Source organism: Electrophorus electricus, chromosome 14, assembly GCF_041902795.1.
Source record: "Electrophorus electricus isolate QZ-2024a chromosome 14, ASM4190279v1, whole genome shotgun sequence".
NCBI lineage: Eukaryota > Metazoa > Chordata > Actinopteri > Gymnotiformes > Gymnotidae > Electrophorus > Electrophorus electricus.
The window spans coordinates 22,370,001-22,388,948 of record NC_137510.1 but is presented as its reverse complement, the minus strand read 5'-3'; the positions used below and the strand labels follow the sequence as shown (position 1 = coordinate 22,388,948).

The 18,948-nt window shown below is 47.0% G+C and overlaps 1 protein-coding gene across 5 annotated transcripts in view; it reads right to left on the bottom strand.

The window, feature by feature from the left end:
- The window catches only part of fhod3b (formin homology 2 domain containing 3b), a 93,024-nt gene that overhangs the window by 72,770 nt on the left and 1,306 nt on the right, over positions 1-18,948 (bottom strand). For 4 of the 5 annotated variants that reach the window (XM_035531177.2, XM_035531179.2, XM_035531178.2 and 1 more), the window contains exons 2-3: positions 10,845-10,951; positions 4,076-4,140 (exon numbers count right to left, since the gene is read on the bottom strand). In XM_035531177.2, the coding sequence (XP_035387070.1) occupies positions 4,076-4,140; positions 10,845-10,951 (172 nt within the window). Of the gene's footprint in view, positions 1-4,075; positions 4,141-10,844; positions 10,952-13,907; positions 14,301-18,948 lie in introns of all 5 variants that reach the window. The other variant, XM_081696981.1, reaches the window with a different exon arrangement.

Sequence of the window (18,948 nt, the reverse complement as noted above, 5' to 3'; positions counted from 1 at the left end):
AGCTCTGCCGGCATCGCTGAGCCATGCGCTCGTGCGGTAAACACGGGGTCGCTCGCAGGAGGCGCGGGTTAGCGTCGAGCCTCGCGACACGCAGAGGCTCGTGAAGCCCTGGGATTGGGCTGTGTCGGCGAGCGCGGTTTGCCGCCCTGCCGCCTCCGCGACGATGATTGGTGATTTTCACAAGAGGCGAGGAAACCATGAGTTGCGGTGTGTATGTTATCGCTTCCAACCGCCGAGGCTCCCCGCAAGCGCGCTAAACGATACGGACTTCTAACGGCATGGTAAGTGGCTCATCAGTCACGTCCAGCACGCCCTAAAGTAAAACAAAACGTTTAGAAACAGCCACGTCTGTGATGTCTGACACGCCGGCGTGCTGAAGCACCACGATGAAGAAGTGCTAGTTCATGAGAGAGAGAGATAGAATCAGATAGATAGATAGATAGATAGATAGATAGATAGATGGGGATTAAACTAATGGATTATCAAGACTGTATTTCAGTCTTTTTTTTTATCTCAATCCCATTCCATCAACATCAATCTGAACCTTTTCGGGTGATTTATAGAGAGGACAAGGGACGATAGCAAGAGGACTTAGCGACCCGGGAGATTCACACGTTTGAGTATGTTTGAGGTACTGCTGATAACAACTATTGGATTCAGCTGGAACGCAGATTTTGCGGAAGGCTCATTCAGTGTAGCTGCTGTGGTGAAAGTTCTAACACGTTTCAGTTGGGATATGAGAGCTTTGCTTCATTATGTCGATTCAGACAAAAAAAAGCAATCAAGTGCTGCAAGTACCTCAAACAGAAACATCTGAAAAATAAAAATAACTCTTCAAGAGATGTTAATTGAAAAAAAATCACTTTGCTGAATACTGTTCCAAATATACAAGATGTTTATTGAACTTGTTTAGCCATGTAATGTGTAGTTATGCCCTTATGTGGTTATAGATTTGGTACATATTTGGCACGTATTCTAGATTTATCGGAATTATTGTCGGTTTGTACTCTTGTCTGCTGCTGGCCCATGTCGGCATGTCAAACTACGCTGTGTCATGGAGGAGTTTCACCCCTTACTCAACTCGCCTGGCGTGAGAAGGGATGACAAAAAAGATGGACTTTGAGTGTAAGGACAGTACCTGAACACCAGCACTGTGGCCCTGAGTCATCTTTCATGTAAAAAGGACAATTAACCTGTCGTGCAGCAAGACTCGTCAGATGTGCGCAGATCACAAAAAGCGAACAGTCTAGGTAAAAATCCAGAAAATCACTCTGAGTTGCAAACGCATCCAAAAGGGCAAATCCAAATCGAGTCGAGAAGAGGGCAAAGGCCGTAGGACAGGCACAGAGATGTCACAGGGGCAAGGCTGTACTCGGAATAGAACTGGATACAGAAACGGGTTGATACATGGAAATTTACAACGCTTGGTACGCTGTAGGAAACAGAGGCAATACTTCACAATGAGGACACGTGAGAGACGCGTATGAATAGGAGACGCCGGTGTAATGTATCAACACTCTTTGAAGGTTGATGTCCCCAGAGGATTCTGGGACATGCAGTGTGTGATGGCCCAGGAGGGCTTCACGACACAAACAGTTATTCTATCTGTACACTACAGGTAGTGAGGTGCATAAGACCTGCAGAGGACACACATACTTAGCAGGGCTAAAAAAGAGGTCACATTGCTGCGTGTCATCAGGCCTACCCTGCCCTGACCTGCTGACAGTCCACTTCCAAGGGGTGATTTATAATGGAGGCCACACACCCACCACATTGTGGCATAACTATGAATAGCTTTGGTATAATACCCCTGAATGTGTTCCTTTCATCAGGGCTGAAGGAAAGGACCACCGGACACTGACAAGGAGCAGGAGGACAATGAAATGAGTTTATACATATAGACCTGGAGCCTCTATTTATATGCAGTATTATATATCATTTATTTGGCTTTATAGTTTCTATACTAAATTGTTCAAGAGACAGGTGGCTGTCATCTTACTGAAAGACCCAGCATCCACTGTTGCCCTCTGCCCACCTGTCGCCTGAGAGAGAGAGAGAGAGAGAGACACACACACAGCACTCTACCTCCTTGATTCTGGCTCTACCTTTCCCCCAGACAGGGCTGCAATCCCACAGACATGCAGCAGGCCAGAAATAGTGATCCTATCACTCCTACCAAGAATGCTGTGCAGAGTCTCATGGACGGAGGCGGGGGGACGGGACCCACCATTCTGTTGCCAGCGCACTCGGACCACATCTGTGGACAACCAAGACTGCACCAAAGTCCAATCCACTGATTCCCAAAGTCCAATCCACAAATTCTCACAGTCCGTTTACATAAAGAATGGTAAGCTTTAGTCAGTTTTCACTACAGTCCAGATTCACGGGAGAGGTGAAAGACTAAAGGGTGAAACTGGTTCAGGTGTCTGAGCAGGTCTGCTTCTTATCAGCTCCTTCCTCTGATCCTCACACTTTGCCAATCAGACAGGAAACAAAATCAAAGCCCTTTGCTGCGGAGTTTCCAGACGTTTTTGCAGGTCGTTTTTCACGTGTAGAGTCAGAGGAACCACCAAGAGAGATAACCTGGCTGCGTTCTTGGGGAGGAGTCTGTCGTCAGCACCCTAAAATAACGAGGGGTGAGGTACAAATTAAAACCTGACAGCATCCAGCTCGATTGGTTTCACAGGCTGCCATTTGGGGGGGGGGGGGGGGGGTTTGGGGGAGTTGTGTTGAGCCACGTATACTTGGCTAAACTACACCGCAGAGCCCTGACTACAGGCCTACATCTGCTCCTCAGAGCCGGCGATAGTCACGTCAGTGGGTGAGCAGTGGTGTCTGAGCGCTGACCAGCACACACAGGTGACCATTTCTGAAGTAACACATCACAGTGAGTGCTCAGCCTACAGTAGCTCTTTGCTGCATTGTAAGCAAAGTGTACGCCCAGGAGAAAATACTCTACCAGACAACTGGAACTGGGTTTAAGTTAAGACTCCTGTGGCACTAAGAGGTGGGGGTGGGGGTGGGGGTGTGAGGGGGTGGGGGGGAGAGAGACATAACACATGCCACTCACTCGCTCCCCCTTTCAGATGGCCCATAAACGCAAGCCAGGCTGATCCGCTCTGCAGCCTGGGCCGCTAACTCTCCCCATATGTTCCATCGGTCTTCAGCGGGACCCACTGGGGGGGGTGGGGGGTTTGGGGACTTGGGGGGGCGTCTTGGCTAAGATTTATGAGATGCAACTGCATGGGCCAGACCATGGCAATCAATGCAGTGTGCTAAACGTTGGCGCAATCCCTCTGGGGCTAACGATGGCGGGTTAAGGTGTGCGGTGCCGTGGGGAGAAGGTCCCGCCAGGGTCCCGCATGCCTCTGCTAGGATCGTCAGTGCTCGGGTACGGGTCATCAACCAGACGGCAGGCGGCTACGCAGGCCTGTGCAGTCTGGCGTTACAAGAGAACCTTGACCAGGTTCAGCCGCATTGCCATCCAGTGCCAATTACGCAAGATTTACTGCAGCAGCCCTAGAATGCGCATAAATACTATTCAGCTAGGAAGGAATTAAATGTATTTAGGCAATTAAACTTTATTTAAACTTGAATGTGATTGGCACATGCTGGCAAGAAGTTGGGTGTATGTGTGCGTGTGTGTGTGTGTTTGTGTGTATGTGAGGCGGTAATTCAGACTTGTATATACTGCTTTTAAATTGAGAAATAAAACTTGGAGCGCATTTAACCAAGGCTGTAAACCAGAGAAAGGGTTCCAAATGAACTATTCCAACTCCCCCACACTATCGCAAATCCTAATCATATCAAAACCACAAAAGAACAAGAAAAGGACGGAAATCTGGTGGCCACAATGAGCCCCAACGTAACACGTACCTCTCCGCCCACCAGAACACTTCAACGAGATATTTACAAGTCAGAAACCAGGAGCATAAGCAGCAGTTCAAACCAGTGAAGGAACATTGTGGTGCCACGCGAGCATCACTTGGCTACAGTCATCACAGGGATTAGAAAGGCATCATCCCTTATCCTCTTACACATGCACGGTGGCAGCAAACAGTATCGTTTTACCCACCTATGCAGGCATGGACTCTGACTGACAGCAGGGTTCGTAGGATGATACTGTGCTTCCTGCCCCTCCTGAAAAATGAAGGAAACGATAATGCGTTTACAATCAGGCATTGCAATGCAACACATTGTCAAAATGTCCTCAGCACAAACGGAAAGAGTGGACAATAATTAATGATGCAATTTTCTATACAGTTCAAACTCACTCACTTCTTTCTCTGAAGTCATACTAGAATTGCTGCCAGGAAGATGAAGGAACCTGACCTAAGTAATCAAGCCTGTCATTCCTAAGTGAATAAACAAATCAATCCATATTTTGAAGCTTAAATTAGCAAAAAAAATATTCATTGTCTTGCAGTGATTAGTTCCAGCTCGAGTTCCACTGAGTTTGTCGATATTGAATATTAGCGAGGCAAGGCGGGTTTATTTATATAGCACCTTTCCTACACAACGGCAATTCAAAGTGCAGTCACAGTCACACTGACCACTGCCTCAGTCACACTGCCAACTGTCCATAGTCACACTGCCCACAGTCACACTCTCCATAGTTACACTGCCCTCCCCAGTGTCCATTACAACTTCCACAGTTACACTACCTGATACACATACAGTTACAATAACACCTCTGTTTACTTCAGGAGGCCTGATTCTTTTTGGTACAACTGGTCTCATATCAGGGACAGGTTAGCTGAGATACTGGCCTTGGGGGACTATATTTACGTGTGGTCTTGACATCCAAACATGTGATCTTACAGCAGCCCATTCCCTGATGGTTTACTACCACTTTTATACTACTGCTTGAAGAGTCTCTGGCGGTTGTGTGGAGGAGTTGGGGCTCTGACCGCAAAGGCCAAGCTCTGGGTGGGAATTCAGCACTCTAGGGGACCCCAGCGTGCTACACTCCCCTGGCCTTCTGGAGCACAGGTCGGTGAGGGTCAGCGAGGGCACACACATGGGTCAGGTAAGCCCCAGACGCAGTGACAGACAGATGGGTCTGCCACCCCTGTGCTCTCCAAGCCTCCCTTAGATCACGGTTTCAGCTAGAGATTATGCTGATTGGTCAGAGGAACTGGCTCATGAATGAAAATGGTTGAGTACACAGGAGGGCAGAATGCTCCACAGATCTCCTCGGAGAGACTCAAAACTAATCTATTTGCCCACCGACAGCCCCAGATCCCACAACAATCCCAGCTACCATCTACCTTCAGATACCTGTAGCACAAAAAGTCAAATGCATGATTCTACCTTAAGTCAATCACCTTCACGCAGCAAATCAAATAATCATATGAGATATGGTAGGAGGGACTTACTATAGTCTCCCTCCTGGTGCGATAAGCAAGACACAAAGCTTTTGTGGCTCAGTTCCGCAGGGGAATTTTCAGTTCATTATGTAACTTATTATGGCCATGGTTATAACTGCATCAGACTGACTCATGGTGCTCAGCCCAGTGTTAAGAGTAATCCATGGAAAATCCAGAGCTGCCAAACACCCAGAGTGGTGGAACGAGCGGCACTGTGAGCAGGGACACACCAGTCTGAACACCAGACTGCAAATTGCTACGATACGCACATCCACATATATCTGGTTCTTCCCAGCAGGTACACTGATAAACCAGGGGATTGGTTCTTCACTAAGGGTACAAGCACAACATTGTTCATGCCGTACAGTGGCAGTTTGCTGGTCTGCTTGGCAGCATGCCAGAGGTGGAACGGCTCCATTAGAATCAGTCCACCTGCAGCCTCGTCGATATTCTCCATTCATATACTCTGATGGACAGATGGATGGACACGCACGCCCACGTGCACCCACGTGCACTCACACACAACTGGCCTGTATAAATCTTCGGCCAAAGACAGCACAGGCTGCCTGTGTCAGCGTGGCCTTTCCTAAAGCAACATGGCAGCAGTGTGCAACTTAATCCCTGTGTTGTTGTAGCTAATCAGTAACTGGATCTGTTTTGTAATGAACTTCATGCATCCCCCTGCTCGTAACACTAGCCCAGCTACTAACCCTGTGTGCTCATTATCAAATTAAACAGTGGGCCTAAGAATATGCACGAGACACCCAAAGGGAGTCATTACTGTTACTGCACACTTACAAAGCAAGGCTGAAGCATACGAGAACTGAATGCTGGGAACGAAACCATTATCTGCTTTGGTGTCTCTAGGAGCAACTTGCTTGGCATCATGGAAAGTGTTCAAAACGTGGGCTTGCCATATAATTTAACGTTGGAGATGGGTACTGGCTAGCACATGTGCTAATTGAGACACGCGCTGGATTCCCATTCTGCCCGTGGCTTTGCTGGGGCTCAGCTCCTGTCTTCAGCCAGATGACTCAGGCTTTTGCTCTTCTGCACAGGCTTTTCAGCTCTGTTGCCGTGCGAGTCGAATTACCCAGGCAAGCATGCGCTGCGCGACAGAACAGCTCCCGCAATCCCAGGACCGATCACGGCAAAGGAGAGAAAACGCTTCCATCAACATCGACGAGGACAGAAAGACCCAAACCCTGCCTTTCTCTCAGGGTGCAGCGAGCAGCAGTGAGAGTGCACGTACCCTTTTACGACCCTGGAAACACAGGAAACGCCAGTCTGTCGGCCTCGGAAGAAGCATGGACAGACATGCGAACACCCAGGCCAGGGGAACCGAGCTTCTGGCCTGGCCGAGAGACACTGTGACAAATGGGAACGGGCTTTGAGGAACGAGCAGACGGCCGCTGCCCCAAGCCAGCTGCACGCTTCTTTTTATTTACAACAGCACTCCCATAAACCTCCCTGACCCAATCCCGGCCCAGCGCTGCCTCTGCCTGGCGTGCCGGGGTCTGCCAGACAGCCCCCTCTGCCTGCTTTATCAGACTGCATATTATCCGCCCACTTACAGTACATCATCCTACGATGCTCCATAGGGAGGAATGGAGAGAGTGTGGGTTTGGGGAAAGAGAGAATGACAGAAAAAGAGAAGCAGGGATCAGAAGCGTAGTGTTCACCTCACTTGTGTGCATAGCTGGAGCCTATTCAAAACCAACCACTTCCCTCCTTAGTCCAATTAATGGCAGACAAAAAGGCCTCCTGGAACGGCACTGACTCAGCAAAAAAAATAAATAAATAAATGATGAAGATGGATTTTTAGTTTCGAGCATAAGTCTAGTCACTGCCAGGGATCAGATTCAGGTCTGGGCAAAGCTCACATATCAGGGTTGCTATGGTATGTGGTTAATATGACATAATGTCCAGTGAAGCTAAGTGCTGGCATATGCAGAACTGCATATCACATCTAATCACATATCTGATCATATAAAGTTTTGAGACCCAATGATTATTAATAATCTTAAATTGACATCAATGCCAGTATAAACAAATGGTGCCAGTACTTTTACTCAAATACCCTGGCAATGCAGTAATACTTGTAGCATTTTTTTTTTATTAATTCCATCTGCAGCATCATAAGTAGCAATAATAAGAATTATTGCTACAGCAGGTTTACATTGTCCAGCTAGAGCACTGCTGTTTTAAATAGACAAAGCACTGCACAGCAACACACAGGGCTTGTATGTAGTTGTCTGGTGGTTGTAATCTAATCTCAGGTTTAGACCTAGCTGTGGGCGGAGTAAAAGAAATTTGCCTTGGCCGGGGTGCATAATAGTAACATCCTTTGCTAAGCAAATTCTCTGCCTCTCTCTCTGGGTTTCACTCCAGTCAGGTGTCAGTAGTCTCTGAAGACAGGCGGATGCACGCATGACCTCACGGTTTCCACGCTCACAGCCACAGTGCCTCGGCATGCCATTTCACTGCAGCAGTAAAGGAAGAATCCAGCAGCCCAGCTGAGCAGCCTCCTACCCCTGTATCCATGTAATCCGCACAAATATTTGAAGCCTTCCCATTAAAGGAACTAGGCGTCTCTCCAGGGCCAGAGGCTAACCAATGCCGGCGACAGCTACTCCAGTGGACCAGCCAGGAAAAAAACAACACAACAGTGAGAGAGGAAGAGAGAGGGAAAAAGAACAGCAGGATAGCGCTTGAGGAGCGAGGAAAAGAGAGAGAGATTCAGCTATTATTCATTAATTTCCATTTTTATCTCAGGAGAGGAGACAAGAGTGATTCCCTGGAATGTGTTGCTGCTTTGCCAAGACTGAGGTCAATATTAGTGATGAGACAGAATTAGAGATGGGCGCCCTGAGTCTTGCCCCGTAGCTGATGGAGCTGCTTCACGACGTAGTGGTGTGGTAGTGATTATGGCCACTAACCCGCTATGACATGGATATATCCACTTTGCTGAAGGAGGCGTCAGAGGATCGCTCCCTAATCAGGCCCCAAAGTGACTACATATGACTGAGGCGCTTGCGGAATGCAACCTGTGATCTGTATCCATTACCAGCATTCCCGCTGCAAGGATATCTCCAGTTTTGAGGAAAACAGCTTGAGACCCTAATTCAAAGGGACGGAATGTAAAGATGGACACTGGAGCTCTGAGGACGCAGATGCTGCAATCACACCACACTTTGCTGGAGGTCCCGTTGTCGTAGACATACTGCCATGCCGTCTTCATCTTTGGCCCACAAAACTGCCAAAACCTACTTTTTTTAAGGATCAAAAAGCCAACTCGACTAAGAGGAAACGGTAGCAATTAAGGAGTCTCAGAAGACACCTCAAACCCAAGCTAAACATGTAAGAACAGTCCAGTCAGTGATACTGCAATGAAGGACTCCAGCCCATTCAGAGGCTGAGTGCATTTTCAGTGGGGCGAGAAAAGGAAGCCACAAAATGAAGGTAGAGAAAGGTGAAATCGGTTTCTTTTAATGACACAGCCCATGCATTTCTTTCTCTCTTTTTTTGTAGGCTCTGCAATCATAAAACATACCAGCAGAAAATGGTGGTGGTTGTGAACTTGAGCTCATCCAGGCAGTAAAAAGCCCAGCGTGCCGAATTACCCTGTTATTAACGGTAATGCGTTCCTCCTCTCCACAGCCCACTCAGACACTCTGCATGGGTCTATTAAATTGCTCTATACAGGCGACAGGGTGCCAGCTGGCATCGCCTCTGGTCAAAGAGCATAGAAGTGCTTGACTTTGACCTCATCCACAGGCTCCAGGGCCTCCACGTGTTCTCCGCATCTTTGGTGGTTGATGAGGAGTTGGCTAGACCTTGGGCTTGGTCCAGCCGCAACCCACTGGCAGTGGACAGGGCCTGCTGCCCCATTTATCCACATACATCCACAGATATTTGTGCTGTTGTCCAATGCAGGTCAAACACCAGGAGCGAGTCTGACATCCACAGCATTGGGTGGCTACCAAAAGCTACGTCAACACTGTTAGAAGAGTGAGTCAAAGGCAGTATAGATTTCTTTGCTTTACATTTTCTGCTGTGTACTCTGTATTTAGGGGAATGCTCCATTATCAAATCTATTTTTCTTGACGTTGTAATTACACATTCACAAAGACCTAAAGCCATGGACTTACTTTAAGGGTTAAATGGCTATTCAAAACCATGATGAAGGTTTGATACAAACACCCCATTTATTAACTGAGGAGACTATGGTCCAAGCCTTGCCAAGTTCCTTAAGCCATGGAGATGACATCACCCTGAGCCCGTCCAGTCAGGCCAGGTAACGTAAGTACCTTGGAAAAGCGAAAGGGACACCTGTCATGGAAAACCAGTGGCATGAGGCGAAGGCCCATGTGCTGTGCAAGTGTTGCGCTATTCTGATGGCCTTAACAGGAAGGTTTCCTGATGCACCCAGAGAGCATGGGATGGGATGTTTTAGCAGTTGGACCTGATGCAGGCTACAGGACAGGAATGCAATCTAAACTGAAGGTTTAGCGCTTATGACTATTCCAGTAGCTCCAAAGTCAAGCAAGAATGCTCAATGAATGCTCCCTCATTCTCAAGTGGTTCAGAAATGAAGCATTTTTGTAGGCATGGTTTATCTGTGTCATCCAATCCCACACGTAAACTAAAGAACAAACCGAGCTAAATCCTACTAAAAGCACAGAGCTACACGTGTGCTCCAATCTGAACAGCACAGAGCAAAATATTTAATCCAAAACTCCAGAAGTTATTATCTCAGTCAGTTGTCTTGAACCAACATGGGTATCATTAAGATCTTGATCATTTGTAATAGAATCAAATTAGGTTACAAAGGAGAGTGAACAGGAAACGAATACAGATCTGCAAGGTGTGGAATTCGAAATGTTTGCTGAAAAACAATGATCGCATTGTAGTGACCATTCTTACAGGGCCAGTAATACTTCTGAGTCTACACACACAATCAAAGGTCTGATTACCATACTGTGGCTCACAGATCACATCTAACCTCATGAGTGATTTATTACAGAGCAGAGCATTTAAATAACTCCTGCTTAACATCAAATGTAACATTAAACCTAATGTAATAATGTGTAAAACCAAACTTCCCTTTTATGCATGATTTCCAAGCAACATTTTTCTTAATACTTGATACTGTGCTGAGATCTAGGACATCTCACTCAGCTGCTTGGAAACTGCTGTACCTCGTAATGAGAAACCTTCATGTTCATGTAACATGTAACGCCATATAGTTTCAGGAATTGTTCAGTGTGTGACTACACAGATTCCCCCTTGTGATGCTGACCCTGCTGGAACTCACCACACAATAATACCAATGTATGCTTTGGATGATGACTATATTGCTATATTCCCTATAAATATACACTATAAGTTATAAGACCTTGCCTTAGAGATACTACGGATGGAAGGACGGGTTACACTACAGAAAGCAGACGAAAACAAGGCCCTGTGGCTTACCCTCCGTCCTCCTGGAAGCCGTCCAGCTCGTCCCTCTGCTCTTCCAGGGTGGACTCCAAGTCCAGGTAGCTTCCATTATGGGACAGCTGCAGAGTGCAGTCATCAAGCTGGGGACGGAGAAACATATGCATTCCATAAGAGTGTTTCCCCAGTGCCATCTGGTCAGAAGAATGTGGGCTGAAGTGTGTATGCGGACAGGCAGTGCGAATGAAAACAAAAAAAAGGAGCAGTTAAGACAGAAGACGTATCAAAGTGAAGGTGAGATCACAGTGATGGGAGTATCTTGTGGGATGTTTCCTTTTCTTGGTGTGTACTTAACAAAATCTTTTGACACCGTACCCTCCACAAGGACAGCTTCATAAAGGACTGGCCTACCATGGCATTTCTTCTGAGCTTTCTTGGACTTCATCTCAACTGCAGTCACTTACTAGACACTAAACAGGGGTTAAATAGTAAGCTGTTGACTCATTCCTGCCGCGTTCAGAGATAGGCATTTAAGGGGAAAAAATGCTTGAGCTATCAAGCGAGTTTTCTTGACAGCGTTCAGTTAAAGACCAAGTATGCATGAACTGTTTCCCTATCTCCACTCACTGAGGCATTTCAGCTGATCTTCAGATAGTCTCAGAGATGGGCTGTCATCGCTTTTGCCGGCTTCAAAGCCCTTCCATTAACTACCTGATGTGCAAATTAACTGATTTATCGCTTTTCAATCGCACGTCGTGAGAGGTCCGCACAGGTGGTGCCTCCTGAGGGCTTGTCTTAACCCTGCCTGGGCCTCTGCAGGAGGCGGGGCCTGTTTGTTGACACTCAATTACTGTCCAGTGATAGGATGTGAAGTCTCCCCGGGGGCTGCAGTTACACCACAGTGTGATCTGTCAATCAGCAAGCGGGGCAGGTTGCGTGCGATTTTAAGCATGCTAATTACACACACACATGCACGGGTCAAGACGTGACCCTCCCAAGCCTGCTAAGGCCAAGCCTGGCTTTTGGAGCCAGGCCTAGCCCCTGGGACAGGTATGGATACCCACAAAGTGCTGGTCCTGTGTGAAGTTTACTTTAGCTAAAATGTCTAGAATATCTCAGGGGTCATATCTCAAAGGTCCCATTCCAAGCACTTGTACACATTGCAGTCTTTAATTCAGCTGTGTCTTGCCAGACCAAGAAAAAACTTGCTGAGTAGTGCATCTGAACTGAGTTGTTACAGGAAAAAAAAAGAGTAACCCCAAAACAACTTCTGTAATGCAATATTTATATCAGCGCTGACAAAACAGTTGTTGATTTTCCGAGTAATGTTTTGACAGGATAATGAACTGTCTGCATATTTGAAGGTCAACAAAATTGCTATGCATCTAATTTTAGATAAATTTATTAGCCATGAAACAACTTAAGAATAATAATATGCAAGGCATTAAAACTGACATTTTTACAGCCCAGTATAGGGATGTAACTCTATCCAGTGGTCCACGGTGTGTCTGTCTAAAGGCAGAGAAGCTGTGTTTAGGGGCAGCCTGGGAGCTTCACACTAACAGGATTACCACCTGGCATCTACTTGCACTCCATTGGCTGACTCCTCAGAAAGCCTGTCACTCAAGGACAAATCAACACTGGCAATGTGCTGAAATCATTCGAGTTGTTCAATAATGTGACGGTCAAATCTTGCAGTAATAATTAGCAGTATTCAGTCTTCTGGCCATAATGTTTACCAATGAAATCCTAATCAAAGCAAAAAAGACTCATCAGCTTAAAAGGTTCTTCATCGCATCAGTAATTAAGTTCATTCTACAATAAAATGTCATTTGTACTATTGTCACAATACCCTGTTGATCAGGTAAAGATCGCATTGCACGTTACTGTCCTGTGTAAATGAGGGAAAGAGAGAAAGAAGAAAACTAAATGGAGGCGGTAAAAGACATTAAGGAAAACAAACGTAAAACAAGTCCTAACCTCAGCTGTTTTTGAGCTTATCCTTTCACCCGCTATGATGTGGTCCGACTTCCCGCCACATGAATTACAGTAACTTAATTAAAAGTGGTAAGGGAGCAAGGGAGCACTGACTGGTAAAGACATTAAAAAGGGCTTTGATCCCCACAGCCACCAGCCGTGTTTGTGAGGGCTTGGTGGTGTCTCACCGCCGTGTCGTGTTTGGGGGCTGAAACAAAACATGACAATGCCTCTCAATCCTTTTACCACAAGAGCAACCAACAGCCATTATGGGCATCCCGGGGTTCTCTCGTAGCGCTCCCCGCGGTCTGCCACCTGAGGGCCGTGTGACCTCGGGGCCAAGTTATTTACATCGCAGTCACGGACGAAAGGCGGAGAGGTAAGGGCAGCGAACACAGGAGCCTTCTCCAAATTACAGAACGGATCCCGGGACAACAGGAAATCCAGACTTGTGAGCCGAAGTTAGTATGACTATATTTAAGTGCCTATGAACAGGCATGCCTGAGAGAGGTATGGAAAAGGTGTGACGTAAATAAGAAGTGTGTGTGTGTGTGTGTGTTTGGGGGGGGGGGGGGGGGGGGTTGTGCTACAAGTGGCAAATGGCAATGTCTTGTTCAATCCATTCCTTAACTCAGTTGTTAGGGGGTTGGGTTACATTATGACTGTGACCTTGTAACAACTTATGCGTTAAACATCTAATTATGTAGGATCCCGTAAGGTAAAACACTGGTGGAGGGGATGCAGGACAATCAGGCAGCGGCCAGCCTTAAACAGTACATACTTCAAGACGTTCAAGAGTCTTGTTTAATCAGTTAATCTGTAGTGTTGCGCTGATTCTCCCGCCAGGACACCCATGGCTCTATTTACCACTTCAGGAGTCTGAAAAATCAGCCTGCTTCCTGTGAACTTGGCACAGTCATTTAGAAGGGGAAAAACACAGGCCCCTAATTTCTTTCCCCCTCTTCCTGGATTCTCCAGCTGTGCTTTGTCGCTTGCAGACTGACCCAGATATTTCAGCCGCAAAAACCCCAGGCAGGTACTTTAGATTAACAAACAGACCAGGAGCGAACAAGGAAGACTGATATGCATCGGTGTGCGAATCGCCAATCAAGCTCGACTCACTGTCCGCCGTAGCGTGCAGCCTGTTGGGTCGTAACAGTGGGACCGGCTGGAAGGTGGTGACCACATGGAAGCCTTGCACACGTCTGGCGCGGTGTCGACCAGGTGCACCGCCTCGCCGGCCGCGGACGGTCAAGCGGAGGGCTGGTCCTGATTGGATCCTACTGGTGCCGGGTGTGAAACGGTTTTCCTGCGTTCCTCAAAGCACTCGGTCTGGATGTGTTTTCATAATGCTCTCAGGGCAATGGTGAGAGGAGGTTTGCCAGGTACACTTCAGAATGACATCAGCCTCTTTAAATGAGGGACGATTACATCGAAGGCCACTTGCCGCTGACCAGACTCACATCTCTCACACTCTCACATCCGGGGAGACCACCACATGTGGTCCTGAAAGAGCTATAGGGAAAAGGCAATAACAAATATTAATCTGCTTATGAAAACAGAGCAGAAGGAGCAGCATAAAATCCAAATATGCCTGTGATCGCAACTGCTGAGTCTAGTGGGTGTAGAGTTACCTCTGCCTGGTCAAAACAGCCAGACAGTGGTAGACTGGAGCAGGACATTTTCTCTCTCTCTCTCTCTCTCTCTCTCTCTCTCCCCCCTTCTTTGACTTCCTTCTATGTCTCTGCCTAACGCGCGCCACACTGCCATGAATCAAACCCATAATCGCATCCAAAATTGTATCCATGATCCACTGATCCATTGCGAAGCACCAGCAAAGGTTTCCAGGATAAAGGGGAGAACTGCAAATCCGAGTACTGGATTAGTGGCAGTGGGTCCCCACCCTGGTTCTGACCCCGTGACCCCACGGCCAGGAGCCCAAAGCCGAGTGCTGCAGCCAGGCCTGGCCTTCCCCCTCTGACCACAGAGTGCGCGCTGGCCAGCCCAGGCCCAGGCAGAGGCTGGGACAGGCTAAAAATAAAGTGCTCACTGGGAACCAGCTCGGCCCACTGAATGTCATCATCAATTTCATCTCCAAGCAGGGCGTTTGCAGGCCTGCAAGCAAAACATACTACCATATGCAGTTAAAAGGCTAAGTATTCTGTAATGTCTGATTTATTTTCCTTTTATGCACCCGGGTCTTGTATTACCTTTAATTGTGTCAGCAAAGGGATTTTCTGTCATAGAAAGTCACAGTAAACACTGACTCTACTAGTTGGGTTTATTTCTTTGTCAACATGAAAGGTTATTAGTGGTTGCAGCCTCAGAACACATACAACACACATACACGTGTTCACCCTTCCTGACATCACTCCCTGTGCCAGATTGTAAAACTATCAAAAGGAGGGGCTAAATGAAGTACATTTTGTCGCCGCCAAATTAGTCTACAGCAGCCTCAACATGCCCATTAACAGAGAACAGGAGATAGTCCCGCGCTTTCGGGGCTATAAACGGGCCCTGTGGTCTCCTTCCAAACACGCAGCATCCAATTAGCAACTCTCCCCTAAAAAACACCAGTCACAAGGACATGAGCGCAGGAAGCCTCTGGTTGGTGGGGGTGGAGGTGGAGGTGGAGGTGGGGGTGGGATCCACGGAGCTGCAAAGCCTCCGCGCTGCATAATAATGTCTACGGCTAATGCAGTGTGCAGCCCCAGCTGTGAAGGCCCAGCCTATATTTTATAGTGTTTAGCAGAACTTCTTATTACTGCACTCTGTCATTTCGGCAAAATCCATGTGCAGACAGAAAAGGCTTCGCGAAGGGGAAAAAAAAAGAACAGAAAAGGAACAGCAAAGGGCCACATTTACCAAAAAGCATGTGCATGTGTGTGTTTGACAGTTCAACCTGACAAATGCTGAAAAGAGAAAATGTCATGATATGACAAGCAGGTCCACTGATAAAGCCATTAATTACTGACTAAGTTATATTGGACCGGTCCTCCCGTAGAATAAAAGCCTACTTCTGAAGTTACCTTCAATTTGACAACCCAATAAATGTTGCCCTTTGACCTTGTCAGCTCGTTAATTGACCAAAACACTTCCACAGCCCCATGTTCTGTAGGAGTAATATAACCCAACACGGGTTTATTCAGTCAGGTTATGTCATTCTTCATGCAGGCTAATATTCTGGAGGGGGCACAATTAGAGCAGGCAAGGTTGGGCCATGGGTTCCTGGAGATGTTTATGTAAATTATGTGCGCTGTTATATCGACTGAAAATTAAACTCACTTATTCACTCACTTCTACACAAGTTCACCAATATTTAATGGGCTTCTACGCTATCATAAAGCATGACTAGTTAGCGAGCCAGATGGCTAAACCAAACTGGGGAATGGTTACTAACCCCTCCATTCCTGCTACTTGCCATAGCCAACTGTCTTGCAAAGCAAACTATGCCTATATTTCTCAAATGCAATTGTGCATAACTCTTTACATTTAGCTCTCACATGCTGGAAAAGGGGATCACCGACTTCCAGAACACTTCAGCGACACACTGTTAATCAATCAGCCAGCATTAATGTGCGGGGTGCTGTGTGCATCCGTACCAGCACCATAAGAAACCAATGCCACAGGAAAAGGGGGCGTGTGACTTTTTGAAGTACGAGGTGTGTATGAAATTAGAAGAATACTCTGATTTAGTATAAAATAAAATAACAGTATAAAAAAAGATTTAAAAAATACAGATATCAAAAATCTGGTGGTGGTACATGCACCCCCCCACACACACACCTCCCCCCACCCCATGCCCCTGATCAGAGCCCTATACTGATTTCACTAAGTTATAGCAATACCACACATTCAAGTCCTTCTTTATGCAAATTCCAGGGGAAATGATTTTGCTGGCACCTAGACCACAGCCATTCTCTGGTATTCACTGTCACATCGACAAACTGTCACGTCATTCTTTTGCTTTGCTCCTCTCTTTTGCATGCTCCCAAATACTTTGCATACAGTGAACCAGTAAAGGTCTTCATGGCAGAGGACTGGTGAGGCTAAAGTGATTTCGATTCCCCATGTCACAGGTCAGCACAAGGGGAAAAGCTTAGCTCTCTGACCAAGATCCACTCAGCAGGGTCTCTAAGTCCAGACAGCCTGCTTTCAAGCAGCCTTTTGGTAGGCATTTTGTGGCAAACAGCACGTCAATTAACGGTTTTAAACATTTCTTTTTACTGGACCATGCTGACTGAGATGGTAATGTGATAGAATTGACAGGAGCTTAATGGTTGCAGCTCTTGTGCAGATGTTGTACACAGGATACCTCTGGCTGAGAGTGAAATAACTAATTAAGCAGTGATAAGTTTACTCACTGGTGTCATTTGAGCAGAGGGCACATTCCCTCCAGCTTAATGAAAAACAGCGGCTGGAAGGTGATGCTTGTCAAGAGAGAACAGAAAACAAACATGGCAACCATAGACTGTTTTCAGACTGACACAACCAGCTGCTGTCTCGGCAGGCGAACACTAAACACCTAGCAGGCGAGTTTATCGCTCCGGCCGCCTGGTCACCGCGGTAACCTGCCACTGTTGTGCTTTAGCTCCCAGCTTACTGATGCATTGCACTGAAGCTTGGGAGGGGATGTGTGATGCTTAACCGTGTCTGCTTGTGCCAGGGCATTCACTGGCCTCTCACCTCTGTCGATAAGGAGAAATGTTGAATTTGGGGTAGCCACTGGCAACCCAAATGAGGCTGCCCTGTTTGTGGCCCAGTAGAGCAAGGGAAGAGGGAATTTGGCTTTGTGTAACAGGACTGAAGCAATGACCATCATCAAGTAGTGTTAGCATCTTATACACAATTTCACGAAGCTCGTTATACGCTCAAATGCACCAAGCTGGTACAACTCATTTTGTGAGTCTGCTATTATTGTCTTGAATCTTAATTTCAAAGCCAAAGTTTCGGGTAACCACAACGATGCCAAGAGCCGGAGCAGAAAGTGAAGTAAAGAAGACCCAAGCGTACTCTCCCACTGCACATCTCAGGAGTGAAGATAAATGAACACAGGTGCTTGGCATGCATGTGCAAAATATAAACACATCAGCTATGTGGAGCATGCAAAGTCCCAAAATCAAATGCTCCTCTCACCCCTCCAGCGTGTGCTATATATAGCGAGACCTCTCCAAGCTGTTAGAAAGTGGCGAACAGATAGGACTGTTTGCCTTCCAAATAGAAAAGGAGCTTGGCCACAGCTAGGTAACGATCGCTCGGTAACAATGTGACTGAATCAAGGCCTGTACAAAAGGAATGACAACAGCCGAACTGACCGAGCTAAACACAAGGGCAGGAGACGCATCTGCTTTTAGGAATGACATCATAACCATGACTTGGCAAGAAACACAAGGTGGCACAGTGGTGGCTATTCAGACCCGTGCGCATATTCGATTTCAAGGCCTTCCAAGTTAAGAACAAGTAGAGTTGAAAGGGCTATTCCCCCCCGCCGTTGTTTTTGTAGATGACCAGAACGCATGCGTCGTCCCGTTAAGGTTTTCCTTCGGTTCTCCATCATACCTGGCTGATTATTTTTGCATGCACAGCCGCAGCCTGTTAGGCGGACGCGAGACCGAGAGCTATCCCTCAGAGCTGGACAAAGGGGCAAGCCCATAGCATCGGACACTGCCAGGGTAAAGTCCTACCACCACGGGCCATTGCCAGACCATACACACATGCAGCATCACTCCATGTGTAAGCAAGAGTTCGTGCTGGACCGTGGTGACGTTGCCTGGGCGAATGAGCCTGACGTGCGAGGCCTCAGCTGGGAAGGGGTTTGCTCCAAGAATGGTAAAGCACGCAAATCTCTGCGTCATAGCTCAGCATCAGCAGGTCTCTGTTGCACAAATCGGTAATAAAGATAACAAAGTTTGGGCTATTATACGGACTTTGCCATTTAAGTAATAGTAAGAGTGCCGATTCACGGCAGACCGAGCGCTCTCTTCTCTGCATACTGTGTAGCCATTCAGATGTTGTTACCGACCACGTTAGGTGAAACTGAAATTATTTTGTGAAAGCAATACCAGAGGATCTAGGGCTAAGCAATGAAGATAACTGCCCATTTGAACTTGTACGTCGATCACCTGAGGAGGTGTGTTCTACTAATGGTACGAGACTAATCAGA